The sequence below is a fragment of the Pseudophryne corroboree genome, chromosome 10, assembly GCF_028390025.1.
Source record: "Pseudophryne corroboree isolate aPseCor3 chromosome 10, aPseCor3.hap2, whole genome shotgun sequence".
Taxonomy (NCBI): domain Eukaryota; kingdom Metazoa; phylum Chordata; class Amphibia; order Anura; family Myobatrachidae; genus Pseudophryne; species Pseudophryne corroboree.
The window spans coordinates 382,493,209-382,513,477 of NC_086453.1; the positions used below are offsets into that span (position 1 = coordinate 382,493,209).

Here is a 20,269-nt window from a genome sequence, read left to right on the forward strand (position 1 = left end):
TGGTGAGGGGCTGGGCAGGAGTCGCCCCCTGGCACTGGGTACACTGTGGTGAGGGGTTGGGCAACAGTCACCCCCTGGCACTGGGTACACTGTGTGGTGAGGGTTGTGCAGGAGTCCCCCCTCTGGCACTGGGTACACTGTGTGGTGAGGGTACACTGTGTGGTGAGGGGCTGGGCAGGAGTCGCCCCCTGGCACTGGGTACACTGTGTGGTGAGGGTTGTGCAGGAGTCACCCCTCTGGCACTGGGTACATTGTGTGGTGAGGGGCTGGACAGGAGTCGCCCCCTGGCACTGGGTACACTGTGGTGAGGGGTTGCGCAACAGTCACCCCCTGGCACTGGGTACACTGTGTGGTGAGGGTTGTGCAGGAGTCCCCCCTCTGGCACTGCGTACACTCTGTGGTGAGGGGCTGGGCAGGAGTTGCCCCCTGGCACTGGGTACACTGTGTGGTGAGGGTTGTGCAGGAGTCCCCCCTCTGGCACTGGGTACACTGTGTGGTGAGGGTTGGGCACTGGGTACACTGTGTGGTGAGGGTTGGGAACTGGGTACACTGTGTGGTGAGGGATGGGCAGGAGTCACCCCCTGGCACTGGGTACACTGTGTGGTGAGGGCTGGCCAGGGGTCACCCTCTGGCACTGGGTACACTGTGTGGTGAGGGTTGGGCAGGGGTCATCCCCTGGCACTGGGTACACTGTGTGGTGAGGGCTGGGCAGGAGTCACCCTCTGGCACTGGGTACACTGTGTGGTGAGGGCTGGGCAGGGGTCACACCCTGGCACTGGGTACACTGTGTGGTGAGGGCTGGGCAGGGGTCACACTCTGGCACTGGGTACACTGTGTGGTGAGGGCTGGGCAGGAGTCACCCTCTGGCACTGGGTACACTGTGTGGTGAGGGGCTGGGCAGGAGTCGCCCCCTGGCACTGGGTACACTGTGTGGTGAGGGTTGGGCAGGAGTCGCCCCCTGGCACTGGGTACACTGTGTGGTGAGGGTTGTGCAGTTGGCACTGGGTACACTGTGGTGAGGGTTGGGCAGGAGTCACCCCCTGGCACTGGGTACACTGTGGTGAGGGTTGGGCTGGAGTCACCCCCTGGCACTGGTGATTCCCTCAGTCACTGTGACTGTGTGTGTGCGGGTGATGAGGTAACGCCGGGTGAGCGGCTGATCGGCAGCTGATTGCTCAGGTCTGCGCGTGATTGGTCGGCTCGCCGCCAGACTGAGGAGCCTCCCTCACAGTGTCTGGGGGGAGTGACAGCTGGGCCCCGCCCCGCATGGACGCTGAGCCAATCGGAGACAGGGATGGGCGTGACGTCAGGTGGGTGGAGAGAAGAATTAGGGCTGGAGGCGTGCGGCTCTGTCACACAGCACAGACGGGACAGCAGAGTATCATCCGGGCACCTGCGAGCTCCCTCATCACCTGAGACTTCATCATGGCGGAGTGAGTGTCCTGCGTGCTGTGAGGGGACTTGTATTCTGTGATGGGTGTGTCTGAGGGGCCCTCCGTGCTCTCAGGGGCATAGGAGGGTCCTGTATCCTCCGGGAAGAGGGGTGTGTGAGGGTATTGCAGCAGGTGATCCTGTTTCCTATGATGAGAGGAGTGGGGGGTATGGGGCTCCTGCATGCTGAGAGAGGAGTGGGGGGGTATGGGGGCCCTGCATGCTGAGAGAGGAGTGGGGGGTTCCTGCATGCAGAGAGAGGAGTGGGGGGTTCCTGCATGCTGAGAGAGGAGTGGGGGGTTCCTGCATGCTGAGAGAGGAGTGGGGGGTTCCTGCATGCTGAGAGAGGAGAGGGGGTATGGGGGTTCCTGCATGCTGAGAGAGGAGTGGGGGGTTCCTGCATGCTGAGAGAGGAGTGGGGGGTTCCTGCATGCTGAGAGAGGAGTGGGGGGTTCCTGCATGCTGAGAGAGGAGTGGGGGGTATGGGGTTCCTGCATGCTGAGAGAGGAGTGGGGGGTATGGGGTTCCTGCATGCTGAGAGAGGAGTGGGGGGTTCCTGCATGCTGAGAGAGGAGTGGGGGTATGGGGGTTCCTGCATGCTGAGAGAGGAGTGGGGGGTTCCTGCATGCTGAGAGAGGAGTGGGGGGTATGGGGTTCCTGCATGCTGAGAGAGGAGTGGGGGTCCCTGCATGCTGAGAGTGGAGTGGAGTGGGGGAGGGGTTCCTGCATGCTGAGAGAGGGGGGGGGGGGGGGTTCCTGCATGCAGAGAGAGGAGTGGGGGGGTTCCTGCATGCAGAGAGAGGAGTGGGGGGTTCCTGCATGCAGAGAGAGGAGTGGGGGGTTCCTGCATGCAGAGAGAGGAGTGGGGGGTTCCTGCATGCAGAGAGAGGAGTGGGGGGTTCCTGCATGCTGAGAGAGGAGTGGGGGTTCCTGCATGCTGAGAGAGGAGTGGGGGGTATGGGGTTCCTGCATGCTGAGAGAGGAGTGGGGGGTATGGGGTTCCTGCATGCTGAGAGAGGAGTGGGGTGGGGTTCCTGCATGCTGAGAGAGGAGTGGGGGGTATGGGGTTCCTGCATGCTGAGAGAGGGGCGGGGGTTCCTGCATGCTGAGAGAGGAGTGGGGGTGGGGGGGTTCCTGCATGCTGAGAGAGGAGTGGGGGGTTCCTGCATGCTGAGAGAGGAGTGGGGGGCCCTGCATGCTGAGAGAGGAGTGGGGGGTATGGGGTTCCTGGATGCTGAGAGAGGAGTGGGGGGTTCCTGGATGCTGAGAGAGGAGTGGGGGGGTTCCTGCATGCTGAGAGGAGTGGGGGGGGGGGGGGGGTTTCCTGCATGCTGCGAGAGGAGTGGGGGGGGGGGTTCCTGCATGCTGAGAGAGGAGTGGGGGTGTATGGGGTTCCTGCATGCTGAGAGAGGAGTGTGTGGGGGGGGGGGTTTTCCTGGATGCTGAGAGAGGAGTGTGTGTGTGTGTGGGGGGGGGGGGTTCCTGCATGCTGAGAGAGGAGTGGGGGGGTTCCTGCATTCTGAGAGGGGGGGGGGGTTCCTGCATGCTGAGAGAGGAGTGTGTGTGTGGGGGGGGGGGTTTCCTGGATGCTGAGAGAGGAGTGGGGGTATGGGGGTTCCTGCATGCTGAGAGAGGAGTGGGGGGTATGGGGTTCCTGGATGCTGAGAGAGGAGTGTGTGTGTGTGGGGGGGGGGGGGGGGTTCCTGGATGCTGAGAGAGGAGTGGGGGTATGGGGGTTCCTGCATGCTGAGAGAGGAGTGGGGGGTATGGGGTTCCTGGATGCTGAGAGAGGAGTGTGTGTGTGTGGGGGGGGGGGGGTTCCTGGATGCTGAGAGAGGAGTGGGGGGGTTCCTGCATTCTGAGAGGGGGGGGGGGTTCCTGCATGCTGAGAGAGGAGTGTGTGTGGGTGGGGGGGGGGGGGGGGGGGGGTTCCTGGATGCTGAGAGAGGAGTGGGGGGTATGGGGGTTCCTGCATGCTGAGAGAGGAGTGGGGGGTATGGGGTTCCTGCATGCTGAGAGAGGAGTGGGGGTATGGGGGTTCCTGCATGCTGAGAGAGGAGTGGGGGGTATGGGGTTCCTGCATGCTGAGAGAGGAGTGGGGGGGGGGGGGGGGGGTTTCCTGGATGCTGAGAGAGGAGTGGGGGTATGGGGTTCCTGGATGCTGAGAGAGGAGTGTGTGCGGGGGGGGGGGGGGGGTTTCCTGGATGCTGAGAGGAGTGGGGGGGTTCCTGCATGCTGAGAGGAGTTAGGGGGGGGGGGGGTTCCTGCATGCTGAGAGAGGAGTGGGGGTATGGGGGTTCCTGCATGCTGAGAGAGGAGTGGGGGGTTCCTGCATGCTGAGAGAGGAGAGGGGGGGTTCCTGCATTCTGAGAGGGGGGGGGGGGGGGTTCCTGCATGCTGAGAGAGGAGTGTGGGGGGGGGGGTTTCCTGGATGCTGAGAGAGGAGTGGGGGTATGGGGGTTCCTGCATGCTGAGAGAGGAGTGGGGGGGGGGGTTTCCTGGATGCTGAGAGAGGAGTGGGGGGGGGGGGGGGGGGTTCCTGCATGCTGAGAGAGGAGTGGGGGGTATGGGGTTCCTGGATGCTGAGAGAGGAGTGTGTGGGGGGGGTTTCCTGGATGCTGAGAGAGGAGTGGGGGGGTTCCTGCATGCTGAGAGGAGTTGGGGGGGGGGGGGGGGGGTTTCCTGCATGCTGAGAGAGGAGAGGGGGGGTTCCTGCATTCTGAGAGGGGGGGGGGGTTCCTGCATGCTGAGAGAGGAGTGTGGGTGGGTGGGGGGGGGGTTTCCTGGATGCTGAGAGAGGAGTGGGGGTATGGGGGTTCCTGCATGCGGAGAGAGGAGTGTGGGGGGGGGGGGGGCGGTTCCTGGATGCTGAGAGAGGAGGGGGGGGGGGGTTCCTGCATGCTGAGAGAGGAGTGGGGGGTATAGGGTTCCTGGATGCTGAGAGAGGAGTGTGTGTGGGGGGGGGGGGGGGTTTCCTGGATGCTGAGAGAGGAGTGGGGGGGTTCCTGCATGCTGGGAGGAGTTGGGGGGGGGGGGGGGGGTTCCTGCATGCTGAGAGAGGAGTGGGGGGGTTCCTGCATTCTGAGAGGGGGGGGGGGGGTTTCCTGCATGCTGAGAGGGGAGTGTGTGTGTGTGTGGGGGGGGGGGGGTTCCTGGATGCTGAGAGGAGTGGGGGGGGGGGTTCCTGGATGCTGAGAGGAGTGGGGGGGTTCCTGCATGCTGAGAGAGGAGTGGGGGGGGGGGGGGGGGGGTTCCTGCATGCTGAGAGAGGAGTGGGGGGTTATGGGGTTCCTGCATGCTGAGAGAGGAGTGGGGGGTTATGGGGTTCCTGCATGCTGAGAGGAGTGGGGGGTTATGGGGTTCCTGCATGCTGAGAGAGGAGTGGGGGGTTATGGGGTTCCTGCATGCTGAGAGAGGAGTGGGGGGTTATGGGGTTCCTGCATGCTGAGAGAGGAGTGGGGGGTTATAGGGTTCCTGCATGCTGAGAGAGGAGTGGGGGGTATGGGGTTCCTGCATGCTGAGAGAGGAGTGTGTGTGGGTGGGTGGGGGGGGGGGTTCCTGGATGCTGAGAGAGGAGTGGGGGTATGGGGGTTCCTGCATGCTGAGAGAGGAGTGTGGGGGGGGGGGGGGGGGTTTCCTGGATGCTGGGAGAGGAGTGGGGGTGGGGGGGGTTCCTGGATACTGAGAGAGGAGTGGGGGGGTTCCTGCATGCTGAGAGAGGAGTGGGGGGGGGGGGGGTTCCTGCATGCTGAGAGAGGAGTGGGGGGTTATGGGGTTCCTGCATGGCAAGGGAAGAGAGGAGTGGGGGGTTATGGGGTTCCTGCATGCTGAGAGAGGAGTGGGGGGTTATAGGGTTCCTGCATGCTGAGTGGGGGGTGGGGGGGGTTCCTGCATGCTGAGAGAGGAGTGGGGGGGGGGGGGGGGGGTTCCTGCATGCTGAGAGAGGAGTGGAGTATGGGGGTTCCTGCATGCTGAGAGAGGAGTGGGGTATGGGGGTTCCTGGTTCCTCTGTGGGTAGGTTGTGTAAATAAATCTGCAATGTATGGGGATCGCAGATTCAGACCAAACATAGTTTGGGATTGTACACAGGTTGCAGGGAGGTACGGCGTGCTAGTGTATGGCAACAATCAGCAGATCTGCAGACTGTTACTAGTAACTGATGAGCCTGGCCAGACTGGCGGATCTGCAATCACTGACACATATCTGTAGTGTATAATATCTGTAATGTGGGCGCTGATTGGTGGATTGTGGAATCTTTACATCTGGGAAAAGATCTCAGAATCTGCAGATTGATTGATTTTTTTTTTTTTTCTTGTGATTACTGATGACTAACCTGATGTAACTCCCAATCGGCTTTTGGTTGGAATCTGTTATCTGTGTGTCTCGTATGCTGTAGATTTAAACCACTTTCAGACACACAACCCGCCGGCCCCTGTCTGACTCCCCCCCCCCTCGAGAATTTAAACCCAGTAACTTGTGGATCAACGCGGGTCTAAATTCCTGGGTCTCCAACCCTGGTAAATTCCAGGGCTGAAGTCCCGGGAATTTCTACCCGGATTGACCCTTTCACACAGTAAAAGGACCCGCGTGTATCATGAAATTACTGGTGGAACTGCGTCACCCGGTAATTCCTGTCTGTGTGTGAAAGGGGTATTATTTATACAATCGACTTCAGAATACAAATTGCCCCAGTTGATTGCTGATGTCTGGGGGCTGTTACTCCGGGCACATGAATAGACGTGACCAGTGTCGATCAGACACTTCATGGGATTACATACAGACTCAGTACCAGGTACGCTTTACTCCGCTTCCTCTCCAACTATTGTAGAACTGTAAATCCCAGCATCTCTGCCAACTTGTGGCCTCTGAGCTTGCTGGTATTTATAGTTCTACAGCTACTGTACAGCCCTTCCAGTTCGGTGGTAATGAGCTGCTCTCCTGTTCCTGGAGTCAGTGGGGTTAGTGCTGGATTAGCGAGTGCAGCGTCTGTTGTGTAATCCACGGTGACATGTTCTGGCCACAATACTGCAATAGTTGCTTTGTCACTGTTACTTTGTGACACTTGTCATCCTGTTAGGAAAGGGGCTCTGTGGTATGGAGGCGCGGGGGCTCTGTGGTATGGAGGCACGGGGGCTCTGTGGTATGGAGGCGCGGGGGCTCTGTGGTATGGAGGCGCGGGGGCTCTGTGACATGGTGGCACATGCTGCAAATGTATCCTCTCATGCCATTCATTTCCCAAACCAAGGGCCTACTTCAGAGTTGATTGCAGCACCAAATTTGTTAGCTAATGGGCAAAACCATGGGGGGTCATTCCAAGTTGATCGTAGCTGTGTTAAATTTAGCACAGCTACGATCAGGCACTTAGACATGCGGGGGGGACGCCCAGCACAGGGCTAGTCCGCCCCGCATACCAGTGCCGCCCCCCCTGCAGAAATGCAAAAGCATCACACAGCGGCTTTTGCATTTGAGGAGTAACTCCCGGCCAGCGCAGCTCCTGCAGCTGGCCGGGAGAACCTCTTCGCTGCCCGGGTTGTAGCGGCCGCGTGTGACGTCACACAGCCGCCGCGGCCCGTCCCCCCCAACGGTCTGGCCACGCCTGCATTGGCCGGACCGCGCCCCCCCTAAACGGTGGCTTAACGCCGCCGTCCAGCCCCTCCTGTCAATCAGGGAGAGGCAATCGCTAGGCTAGGCAACGACTGCCTTTGGCCGTCTGGCATGCACCGGCGCATGCGCAGTTCCAACCCGAATGCTGCACTGCGATAAACTGCAGCGAGCGATCGGGTCGGAATGACCCCCCCCCCCCCCCCCCCCCATGTGCACTGCAGGTGTGGCAGATGTAACATGTGCAGAGAGAGTTAGATTTGGGTGGGTTATATTGTTTCTGTGCAGGGTAAATACTGGCTGCTTTATTTTAAAAATGTTTTGCAATTTAGGTTTCAGTTTGAGCACACCCCACCCAAATCTAACTCTCTCTGCACATGTTACATCTGCCCCCCCTGCACTGCACATACCTTTGCCCATTAACTAACAAATGTTGCTGCTACGATCAGATCTGAATTAGTCCTCAAATACAGAACAATTTCAGTGCCCATGTTCTGCCCCGGCCTCCTGAGAGGGCAATGAATGGCTCATCCCCATAACCAGTGTAGGTAAGGCTATTCTCTTACATTGCGGCATGGAGCTATCACTTGTGTAGCTGGCCTCACCGGAAGCCATGAGTTCTGTAATCAGGCCACTTCTGCCCTGAGATTAGTCTGGAGATCATGTGACACCTGCGCGTCCTAAAATTCGGAGAGAATAAGTCATTGTAACATTTACATTTCTTAATTCTTCCATGCTGGGCTCAGAAGCTGACGCTCATTAGGACTGACAGTCACAGGAGAGTGTCCCCCAATGAATGACAATTTTGGGGTTCTTCTTTAAATGTAAGCATGTAAAATAACACTTGGGTGCCCTCCAGGTGCTTCTGCAAGTACACAAACCCTCCAGTTATATACTTAGTTACGGGTAGTTTCGGGTCCGTCCCCATCGCGCTATATTTCTTCAGGTTAAGCTTGCCTGTTATTAGGTGGTGTGACCTGGCATGTCATGGGGTGGTGGGTGCGGATTTCCCAAAGTAGCCAATAATCCTGTTTAGTAATGGGATCAGGAGGAGGCTCCCAGCCCCTTACACCAGAATGTATTTTTATACCATTGATGCTCAGTATTAATGGTTTCTGCACAGGCTCCGCAGGTCCTGACACCGCACTCACATGTGAATGATAATATAAATTGTGTATTTGTGGGTGAGGGTGCCACGGGGTGAGTGCTGCAGCCGGGGTGTGGTATCAGTGGCTGGAGCACAGGGCTAGCAGGGAGTACCTGCTGCTGATGGCAGTACATCGGAGCCCCCTGTCCTGTCAGCACACCTTGCTCAGTCCTGTGGCTCCCAGCCAGGAACAAGGAAGACTGAACCCAAGTATAAAGGTGTGGCAGGCTGAGGCCTTTATACTGTAATCCTGGTGCGCGCACGTATATCGCAGACACAGCCAGGTATAAAAGTGTGGCCAAGAATCGGTATTTGTGTATGATATCGCTGCTTGCCCTGTCATGCCAGAGGCTTGCTACCCTCCTCTCCCATTATCCTGCAGGATACACCCAGTCTCTCCTCACATCGGTCTCCTCGCCTATAGTTCTGATGTATTTATATTATACCAGCATAAGCCGCAGCGCTGTACAATGTGTAAGGAACACTCAGTGTGGCTAGTAACAGACAGGCAAAGCGGTATGAGGGCGCTGCGGCCATATTGTGGGCTGCACAGATATTCATGAGACTGCAGCCTGCCAATTCTCCAGGAACCAGAGACCTCACTGAGGCATGAGGCACTAATTTGAAATGAGAGAATTGCTTCGCTTCATATTTTGCCCTCAGCGTTTATAGGCGTATCAGGCCCATATTCTACAATTTGGCTCCTCCCACAAAATGGCTGGCGCTTCTGTGTAGAAGTTGGCGCTGTGTTGCATGGCTCTGGCTCATTTATGACTGCACATAATTGCCAAACCACAGTGCAAATGCTCTTGTGATGTCTTATGCCAATGCACCTGTCTGGATGGGGGGGTGGCATGGATTTGCTGAGTGCTCCAACATCTGCAGACACACGCGCAGGAGTGTTGTCCACTAAGGGGCTCGCTAGCTAATTTTTGCAGCGTTGCGATCAGATAGTTGCCGCCTATAGGGGAGTGTATTTTCGCTTTGCAAGTGTGCGATCGCATGTGCAGCGAGCGGTACAAAAAAGTTTTGTGCAGTTTCTGAGTAGCTCAGAACTTACTCAGCCGCTGCCATCACTTCAGCCTGTCTGGGCCCGGAATTGACGTCGGACACCCGACCTGCAAACGCCTGGACACGCCTGCGTTTTTCGAACCACTCCCAGAAAACGGTCAGTTGACACCCACAAACGCCCTCTTCCTCTCAATCTCCTTGCAATCGGCTGTGTGAATGGATTCTTCGTTAAATCCATCGCTCAGCAACGATCTGCTTCGTACCCATACGACGCGCCTGCGCATTGTGGTGCATGCGCAGTAGTGACCTGATAGCTAGCTGCTTCTGTGTACACTGCTCCCTCATGCTGCTCCTGTCCTGTGTGATAGCGCTGGACTCCCCAGGGTGTTATACTGTGCTGCTCCTGTCCTGTGTGATAGCGCTGGACTCCCCAGAGTGTTGTACTGTGCTGTTCCTGTCCTGTATGATAGTGCTGGACTCCCCAGAGTGTTATACTGTGCTGCTCCTGTCCTGTGTGATAGCGCTGGACTCCCCAGAGTGTTATACTGTGCTGTTCCTGTCCTGTGTGATAGTGCTGGACTCCCCAGAGTGTTATACTGTGCTGTTCCTGTCCTGTGTGATAGCGCTGGACTCCCCAGAGTGTTATACTGTGCTGTTCCTGTCCTGTATGATAGTGCTGGACTCCCCAGAGTGTTATACTGTGCTGCTCCTGTCCTGTGTGATAGCGCTGGACTCCCCAGAGTCACACTTGGAGTGACGCTAGCTGCTCCTGTGTACACTGCTCCCTCGTGCTGCTCCTGTCCTGTATGAACCTCAGACCTGGCTAATTACTCTGCTCTTCTGTTTCTACAGAGCTGACATCGCTCTCATTGGACTGGCTGTGATGGGACAGAACCTGATTCTGAACATGAATGACCACGGTTATGTGGTAAGAGGATATGGCGCCACGGAACGTTGGTTCATCTCACGGTTATGTAACTCCTTGCTTCCTTGTGTGGCAAGCACTTACGTAGAAAGACAACATCCTGAGCTCCTGTAGGGTTTTGCAGTTAAGATTTTAGAAAGGGTAACCAGCTCGCAACGTTCAGAGAGGGACCTTAGGCTGTCCCAAATTCCTATAACACCGACAGAGTCTGCAGCACAGTACAGAGCGATTATTACTTGGCTAAATCAGTCATAGATGTGTATATAAATGTCACCAGCAACGTCATAGAAGCTGTTTATCTACCAGCGTTTCAGTGTGCAGGTCTTTTCATCAGGGACACGACTGTACGCTGAAACGTTGGTTGACAGATTACTGCAAACAAAAGTAAAGGTGGAAATTATGTATATTGCAGCTGGAGTTTGTTTCGGCATTAGCTACAGGGCGGTGGCGATCCGTTAGCGAAGTCCTTCTGGATCTTCAGCAACCCATCCAAGCGGGGTTTTAATTTGTTTGCATGAAAATATGAGTTATAAGTAGCATGGATCTGCTGAGTTCCTTGCAGCATTTACGGCCTAATCTGTCCGGCTTCAATTCCTTGGGCGTTCTATAAATTAGCTGTCCTGTGGGCTTGCCATCATTCACCAGACCTTATCTGAAAGCTATAGCACGGCCCACTGTTTTATGTCACAGAAGGTTCCTCAGCGCACGTTGGACATGCTCCTGTCCGTGTGGGCTATTTCGCCTCTTTGTTACCCATGAACATGGCTGGCTCGCCAAGTGAATGAGTTACGTCGGTGTAATATGTGCGTTCTGTGATATCCGTGCAGATAGTGTACCTGATAGTGTAATGACGGATGCTCCATTTTACCATCGTCCCCCTATCCCCCACCTAGGTCTGTGCCTTCAACAGGACGGTTTCAAAAGTGGACGAGTTCCTGGCTAATGAGGCGAAAGGCACCAAGGTGATCGGGGCTCATTCCTTAGCCGAAATGGTCTGCAAGTTAAAGAAGCCGCGGCGAATCATTATGCTGGTGAAAGCCGGGCAGGCGGTGGACGACTTCATCAAAAACTTGGTAGGAAACCTTTTCATCTGTTTGTGCATCGGTGTCACTGTGCAGAGAGGAGGGCGAGTTTTTTTTGGGGTGGGGGTATTCGTTATCAGCACGATCTGTGATTAATATTTTTGGCTCCGCATAGCCATTCCTCCGACAATGGACCCCTCCCAGTGTGCAGAGCTTTGTGCCTTATTGACTTTGCCAGTTCACTGAACGTTATTTGTGCCAAGAATCCGCTTCCTTTGTGGTGTTCTAATCCCTCGTTACAAAGATACAGGCCGTTGTGACTATACTCTGATCTTGCTTTATGGTTGCAGGTTCCATTGCTTGAGCCTGGAGACATTATCATTGATGGTGGAAACTCTGAGTACAGAGACAGTACGGTAAGCTCCAGACTATAGAGGATCTCTGTATCTACGCTCCAACTCATGCAGGCCAAAACTTCTCCTTGACATCTAATCCATTATTGTTCCTTTCTTATAGAGACGGTGTAAAGAGCTGAAGGCAAAGGGTATCCGGTTTGTTGGCAGCGGTGTCAGTGGAGGGGAGGACGGTGCCAGGTACGGGCCCTCCCTGATGCCCGGAGGAGACAGTGAAGCTTGGTAAGAAGAGTCCGTTTACTGTAGCTCTCAGGAACTATAGAGTAGCCTTCTGGACGGTCTTGCTTGTAATCAGAAATGAGGGTTAAGGGGTCGGAGAAGTTCCAGCAATCGGCAGTTTGAGTACTAGCCACTCGCCTGTCCATTGTGAGATTGGATCATTTAGCAGAGACGTTTAGGCCATGTTAAGCTTCCCTGTTTCCTGGTGAGACTCTATATACAGCAGTGTTCATCATCTCCTGACCTGACCTGTGTTCATGGCAGCTTACCCTGCATGTGTCTCCCGTGCTGAGATCAGCGGGTCTCCCTGCGTTTCAGAATCCCTAAATCAGACTAAAAACCTGATTTAGAGGCGGCCGCTAATGCGCGCTGCGTTGTGACTTTGTGGAGTTGCAGTGCTGATGATATACAGGCGCTAGTTCCAGCCTTCTTACTAGTGTGCACAGGAGTGTGCAAGCTCTGAGACGCCAACTTTCAGTGCTCGTGGACAGTGCGGCTCTGTTGGTGGTTCTGTACACGCCGCCGCCCATGAGATGGCTTGTTTTTGCATTCACTTCAGGCCACCTCCTAGTCACCGCTCTGGAACGCCCATGATTGTGCGCCACCACTTCTAATGCCAGTGATATAGTACGTAACAGGGGTCTCTGTGTACAGTCAAACGCCCTAGGAGTTTTCAGGACTTTTCTGCAGTAACTAAATAAATCGCACAACTGCGCAAATATCGGCACTGCGTCTACCCCGGAATCTGGCCCGAAGACTGAAACGGGGTATTATGGTGGGGTATGGGACTCGGAATCGACACCAATTAGGTCGACATGAAAAAAGGTCGACATGAGTTTTGTGTGTGTTTTTTGTTGTTTTCTCTGTCAACTGACCGGGAACCCCAATTAGTGCACCACGTCCCCTTGCATGGCTCGCTTCACTCGTTGCCGTTCCCAATTGTAGTCCACGTGGATGGTAAAGCATGAAAGTCCCCCACAAAAAATTGTGAAAAACTCATGTCGACCGATTTATAGTGTCGTCTTAATTGGTTTCGACCTGGAGTCCGGATACCTTATGAGGTCAGCCCAATGTTGCTGCGTCATGCAGTATATATCCTACATCAGGTCAGTGTAGCGATACGTGTATTAGTAACACTCCGGCGGCTTTACATTCATCGTTCTCATCATCCCCTCTTCCCGGCAGGCCTCACATCAAAACCATCTTCCAGAGCATTGCTGCGAAGGTTGGGACGGAGCCGTGCTGCGACTGGGTGAGTGATCTCAGGCGGATTTCGCTACCATTGTGAATCTAGTACTCGGCCACCTGGAAGAGAAACACCTGCGTTTCATTCTGTCCTTCATAAGTAATGTCTGGGGCAGAACCTTGGCTCCTGTACATGAGTTTCCTTCTGTTGCAAACAAAACATAACACAGATATTAGTGGAGGGAAAATAGCCCTGGATAGAGGCAACCCGACCTGTACTCCCATGTATGTTCTGCTACGCATGTTGTCCACGCGGAGGGCTACAGACACACATGTAGCCCTGTTTCTCAGCACAGGCCTCTCGCTGCGTTCCATGTGGGGTGCAATGGGAGAGAACGTCGCTGGGTGTCTGCCTGTAAGACAACGGATGCTACTGTATGTGGAGGCTTTCAGAACATAAAGTGACTGATGGGGACACAATGATTTCTCCACTCCTATACTGTATAATATGATGGAGAGTGAGCACATACCTCCAGCCAGTGTCGGCAGTATTGGTTTTTACGTTACCTTTTATTTGCTAGTTGTGCACCAACATGTTTCCTGCTTAAACATACTGATTTTTGGATATTGATGACCCATTACTGTTACATCTGACGCCCAGGTGGGGGTATACGGGGGTACGTCTGTCACGGAGATGGAAATGTTTGACGGTCTCCTGTTGCACCATATGCTGATTGTGTTTCTGGGCAGGTGGGGGAAGAAGGCTCCGGTCACTTTGTGAAAATGGTGCACAACGGGATTGAGTACGGTGATATGCAGCTGATCTGCGAGGCTTACCATCTAATGAAGGATATCCTGGGCATGGAGCAGGATGAGATGGCGAAGGTGAGATGATGTCTCCTAGATGGTAATGCAGCTCTATAGGACATATACCCTGTGCTATAACGGTGTCCATGTGTTCTCTCTGCTCCCCGGTTACGCAGACGTTTGAAGACTGGAACAAGACCCAGCTGGACTCTTTCCTGATTGAGATTACAGCAGACATTCTGAAATTCCGGGACACCACGGGCAAGCACTTGCTCCCTAAGATCCAGGACACCGCTGGGCAGAAAGGCACAGGGAAATGGACAGCAATCTCTGCTCTAGATTTCGGGGTCCCTGTGACTCTCATAGGTAAGCTTTGTTAGTCTGCCTTGTGTGTGACATTCCCTCAGCTGTAGGGGGACACAGAAGAGGGGTTATATAATACTTTATAGGAGGTGCAGGGTGTAATGGCCCTACTAGGAGTGAGTCGTCAGTGGGTGTCCCTTGCTGACGGGCTGTGATAGGCTTAGAAGTGGAGGCAGCTGTTGTCGGCTGTCCCTTCTCTTCCTGTGTGTTCTCTGGCTGAGGTGAGGGATGTGGCGTGCAGGTGATTCCTACACGTGTGTCAGTGTCTGTCTGATCTGGACGGAGCTCATTAGTGCAGGATATGGGTTTTCTGCTCAGATTGTGTAACTCCATAGAACCTGTTTAATAAGCGCTTGGAGAGTTGTCCTGTTCCCGTATTACGGTGGATGGAAGGTCTGCATTGCGGAGTACTGTGTGGGTGGAAGTCCCCTTGTGCAACCACTTCCTGCTACTCCCCAGTGCAGTGATGTAATTCCACAATCATTGTGTCACCGCTGAGATCAGACATGCACTGTGTTTACATGGATTGCTGTTAGTTGGACAGTACGCTTGCGTAGTGGATAGCATTGCTATCTCGCTCTACTGCGGTCATGAGTTTAATTCCCAGTGAGGGCTGTATATGTGTGGAGTTTGTCTGTTCTTACTGTGTGTTCCTCCCACAGTCCAAAAAATATACTGGTAGGTTACTTGTCTGCTGAATAAAGTGTGTGTGCATGTACGTGCTTCCTTGGGAATTTAGACTGTAAGCTCCAATGGGGCAGGAACTGGAGATAATGATAAATACTATGTACAGTGCTGTATGTACAGTGCTGTATGTGTGTGTATATATATATATATATATATATATATATATATATATATATATATATATATATATATTCTCTCGCAATAATTATTTTAATGTTTCAGAATTGATTTGATAACCATGTCACCATATACCAGTTCTACTAAAGGGCAGGGACACCCTGTCACGGTGTCGGCTGCCTCTTCCCTTACATCGGTCTCTGTTCCTCCCCTTACAGGTGAAGCCGTGTTTGCACGTTGCCTGTCCTCGCTGAAGGCTGAGCGGGTTGTAGCTAGCAAGCAGTTACCAGGACCAAAAATTGTTCCCTTTAAGGGTGACAAGAAGGCGTTCCTGGAGGACATCCGAAAAGTAAGTTTGTGGGTGACTTAATGTTGTAATTATGTTTGTGCTACGGGGGGACCTTCATGGAAAGTGGGGGAAATCCGCTTAGTGCACCAACACGTTTCCCTGTTATGTGTCCTCGTACGTAGCCTAATCCTCTCCCTGCAAATTCTGGTGGTCACTGAGGAATGCTTTCAGCATAGGGTACAGCAGATTGGGAGAGCAGGGTGAAACGTTGTCAGTGTGATGGACATTTTTCCCTTTCTCCAGGCTTTATATGCATCCAAGATCATTTCCTACGCACAAGGATTCATCCTGTTCCGTCAAGCAGCAAATGACTTCGGGTGGAAATTAAATTACGGAGGAATTGCAATGATGTGGAGAGGAGGCTGCATTATCCGCAGGTAACGTGACGACTATTTCCGTTCACACAACGACATACGTGTCTGCCGAGCCGACGCAGTTCTAGCTATGAAGTCATTATTTTTGAGAGACTCGGAGGGTTGAGAAAAATCAAAGTCTGATACACGGGGATGAAATGCATGATCGTTTATTAGAAATGTTTCAGGTTTTTCTATTTTTTTAGCTGAAATATTCCCGTGTTGCACGCCCGTGCCTCTCGTACATAATTAGTCTGTTACAATTAGTGATGTATATTTGCAGTGTGTTTCTGGGCAAGATCACAGAAGCCTTTGACAGGAATCCTGAGCTCCAGAATCTGCTGCTGGACGGGTTTTTCAAGAAAGAGATGCAGGATTGTCAGGTGAGTGCTGGGCGCGCGGACTGTTACTGCAGCAGAGAGCCGGCCCGGCCGTCCGGTCTGTGAAAAAGGGGAGTTTATTTTCCCTCATCTTATTACCCTCATATTCCTAAAACAAATGTATTATTCTATACCATCTAGTGACTAATAATAATAATAATAATCATCAATAAATTATATACTGTACCTTTTTAATGTATTTGCAAGGTTACCACTAACATCATAAGGATAGTTATATTCAAGAAAGATCTGCACACGTGATTTAGAATGTATTTTCATTACAATTGATGCTCTTAAAGTTCAAATAGATCATAAAACAGTATTTGCACATTGTAAATCACCATACAATATTTGCACAAGTTTAAACTATATAAGAAAGAAATACAAGAGCGTATGAAAGAAGTATGTATAATACATACTGTATATTACTGGGGAAATACTTCATGCTCTCTGCAAATCACAGATTTATTCAAACCCTAGACTTATTAATAAATACTGGACAGCACCTAGCTGAAGGAATATTTATGGGAAGTATAGATTTTGGATTATGTATTTGTGTGAGAGAGAGACAGAGAGAATATATATGGAAAAGGAAAAAAAAAAAAAAAATATATATATATATATATATATATATATATATATATATATATATATATATATATATATATATATATTACATAACTACTACAGTAAGTAAAAATACACCATATAGGGGAAACATATGACGCATATCTACCACCCTGCGAGTCACTGACTTCCACCTGGACAACCTTACACCCTACATCAGTACCCGCCTCACCTAACTGCCTAATATTTATACCCCCTGGCATATATCTAACTGCCTAATATTTATACCCCCTGGCATATATCTAACTGCCTAATATTTATACCCCCTGGCATATATCTAACTGCCTAATATTTATACCCCCTGGCATATATCTAACTGCCTAATATTTATACCCCCTGGCATATATCTAACTGCCTAATATTTATACCCCCTGGCATATATCTAACTGCCTAATATTTATACCCCCTGGCATATATCTAACTGCCTAATATTTATACCCCCTGGCATATATCTAACTGCCTAATATTTATACCCCCTGGCATATATCTAACTGCCTAATATTTATACCCCCTGGCATATATCTAACTGCCTAATATTTATACCCCCTGGCATATATCTAACTGCCTAATATTTATACCCCCTGGCATATATCTAACTGCCTAATATTTATACCCCCTGGCATATATCTAACTGCCTAATATTTATACCCCCTGGCATATATCTAACTGCCTAATATTTATACCCCCTGGCATATATCTAACTGCCTAATATTTATACCCCCTGGCATATATCTAACTGCCTAATATTTATACCCCCTGGCATATATCTGACTGCCTAATATTTATACCCCCTGGCATATATCTGCCTGCCTAATATTTATACCCCCTGGCATATATCTGCCTGCCTAATATTTATACCCCCTGGCATATATCTGCCTGCCTAATATTTATACCCCCTGGCATATATCTGCCTGCCTAATATTTATACCCCCTGGCATATATCTGCCTGCCTAATATTTATACCCCCTGGCATATATCTGCCTGCCTAATATTTATACCCCCTGGCATATATCTGCCTGCCTAATATTTATACCCCCTGGCATATATCTGCCTGCCTAATATTTATACCCCCTGGCATATATCTGCCTGCCTAATATTTATACCCCCTGGCATATATCTGCCTGCCTAATATTTATACCCCCTGGCATATATCTGCCTGCCTAATATTTATACCCCCTGGCATATATCTGCCTGCCTAATATTTATACCCCCTGGCATATATCTAACTGGCTTTTTCTCAGTGTGTTGAGATCAGAAATAACCAGTATGCTCTGATTATTGACAGTCGTGTAAAATACCAACACTAGCATCCTTCCATTATTACGGGGAACCCTCATTTAGATTAAGGCTCTATGATTGTAGTCTTCTCAGATGTCTTTTGATCCTATTTAAATTCCTCCAGGTAACGATCAGTCAGACATCTTGTCATCAACCTATTGTCTGACCCCTATGTCCTGCATTCCTACTGTTCTACTCAAAGACCATCTATTTCTCAAAGCTAAACAGAAGCGACCTTAAACCACATTTGCATCTAGACTCGTATATACAAACTGGTTCACATCATCATCTATTCATTTACCATATTCACTGAATGACCGCTCTTGGCCATATTGTACAATGATGGAGTATGTGGCAATTATATAAATATCTAAAATGTTTGATATTAAATATCCTCTAACAGTCTGCATGCTGGTAAATAGTGACTGTGTGGCCTGTTCTCACGCTGGAGGTATACGTCATGCTCTATTTAACGCCTTGCCCCAATTAGACAGTAGAATATTTACATTACGCCATATTACCGTGGATCCTGCCCATTAGGATACTGTATGTGCATCAGACATGTCTGATAATGAATTATTGTCCTCTGTCCTCCAGGAGTCCTGGCGCCGAGTGGTGAGCACCGGAGTGCAGTACGGTATTCCGATGCCTTGTTTCACCACCGCACTCTCTTTCTACGACGGTTACAGACATGAAATGTTACCCGCAAACCTGATCCAGGTCAGACTCTTGACGTTGGCGTCACTTGATTTGGGGCTATATCGGGATGCAGCGGGCTCACCCTTCCCACGACGTGCGCGGGCGCCCAGTTGTATTGGTGTTAACGTTTCCTGCGCTGCATAGCCTGACCTGTTCTCTCTCCTTTGTGTTTCAGGCCCAGAGAGATTACTTCGGGGCGCACACCTACGAGCTGCTGTCCAATCCGGGACATTTTATCCACACAAACTGGACCGGTCATGGTGGAAACGTGTCGTCCTCTTCCTACAACGCGTGAGCCCTGTTCTCCAGCCTGGGCCAGTCGCTGTTATAGTTCTGTGTCGCTGATTATCTGCACATCTCTGATCTATGTAATAAGAATATATCTTCTTTTTATACAGGTGACCTAATGTGTTGTGTGTTTCCTTCATGCTGTCAGCAAATCCTTTTATTCAGTGTGTATGACCTGGAATAAATACCCTCTAATGTGTCAGAGCACCCCAGTTCCCAGGCTCTGTTCTCACCAGTAGTCCGGCCACAATTTAGCTGCTCGTTCCTCCGTGATGTCCATAGGCCCTGGTACATTGATGAGCTGTGTTATAGGTAAAGGGTCGGCTTTAGAGTACGTGTTAGTGACTGAGTGGCCTGTCATCTCTTGCAAGAGGCTGGCTGCTGCAAGATGTGTTATTGGCATTCTCTTGTGTCCAGTGACCTCTGCTCAGCCATGTTCCGTCATGTGACCTCTGCTCAGCCATGTTCCGTCATGTGACCTCTGCTCAGCCATGTTCTGTCAAGTGTCTGTGATCTAATTTACGGTCTCCATAATTACCCCCGCTCATGAGGATCAGGGCCCCTAAGCACTGGACACGTTACCCAGACCATATGCAAGTCAGTCTCCCCAGTTTTCAAAGCCACGATGGATCGCTTGCTACCACCACCCAAAGAGGTACCAGTGTTACCCAGGTAGGGAGGGAAAAGATGACAAAAAACCGCTGTACATGTAGTGTAACCATTCTGTGATTGTCTAGACTTCTGCCAGTGTAACATAAAATTCAGAGTTGCACACGAACCCAGTCATTGTAAAAAAGACAATGAACCTGTTCCATTATTTTGCAGTTTATATTAATACTGGTTGACCGTGGCTTACTGATTGGAGCTTAAGGAAGTTGACAAACTGAGACCTATATAGTGTTCAAATGGAGACCACCGATTAGTATGACTGGTCCAATGGATAAAGGCCCGTAGTGTGATCATCGCAGAATTGCTGCAATGTTCAGATAAAGGGTAACAAGAACGTCGCTCAAGTGCGATAGTGTAGCGTCAACTTGGGCAGCGAGTATTGGTGGCTGTGAGTAACCGATCTTTAGTAAATATAGCCTGCAGAATAATCTTCGTATTGCCAGGAATTCCTAATAGCTAAGGGATCTATCAGTGCAGCTGCGCCATACTTAGCATTCAGTCGCTCTCCTGACGTCCTGTTCTGTCCTTGGCTCGGGCCGTATGTGCTACATCATTGTCTCCCTGTCCAGTGAGGAATAGGGGAAAACGGGAGTCTCTACAAGAGAAGATATAAAATGGACGTCGCTGTACTACGGTTCTGTAACACCATAGCCATGACTGACTTGGAGCTGAGAATGGAGATTGAGCAGAGAGGGGAC

At 51.5% G+C, this 20,269-nt stretch overlaps 1 protein-coding gene across 1 annotated transcript; it reads left to right on the forward strand.

Annotated features, from left to right (window-relative positions):
- Positions 1-1,324: 1,324 nt before the first annotated feature.
- On the forward strand, positions 1,325-19,016 carry PGD (phosphogluconate dehydrogenase). Its single transcript, XM_063943856.1, has 13 exons — positions 1,325-1,433; positions 10,043-10,118; positions 11,009-11,188; positions 11,488-11,553; positions 11,654-11,772; positions 12,955-13,021; positions 13,705-13,839; positions 13,938-14,127; positions 15,147-15,277; positions 15,521-15,654; positions 15,914-16,013; positions 18,513-18,635; positions 18,790-19,016. The coding sequence occupies exons 1-13, from the start codon at positions 1,426-1,428 to the stop codon at positions 18,907-18,909; spliced, it is 1,449 nt and encodes a 482-aa protein (XP_063799926.1). The 5' UTR covers positions 1,325-1,425; the 3' UTR covers positions 18,910-19,016.
- The last annotated feature ends 1,253 nt before the right edge of the window (positions 19,017-20,269 follow it).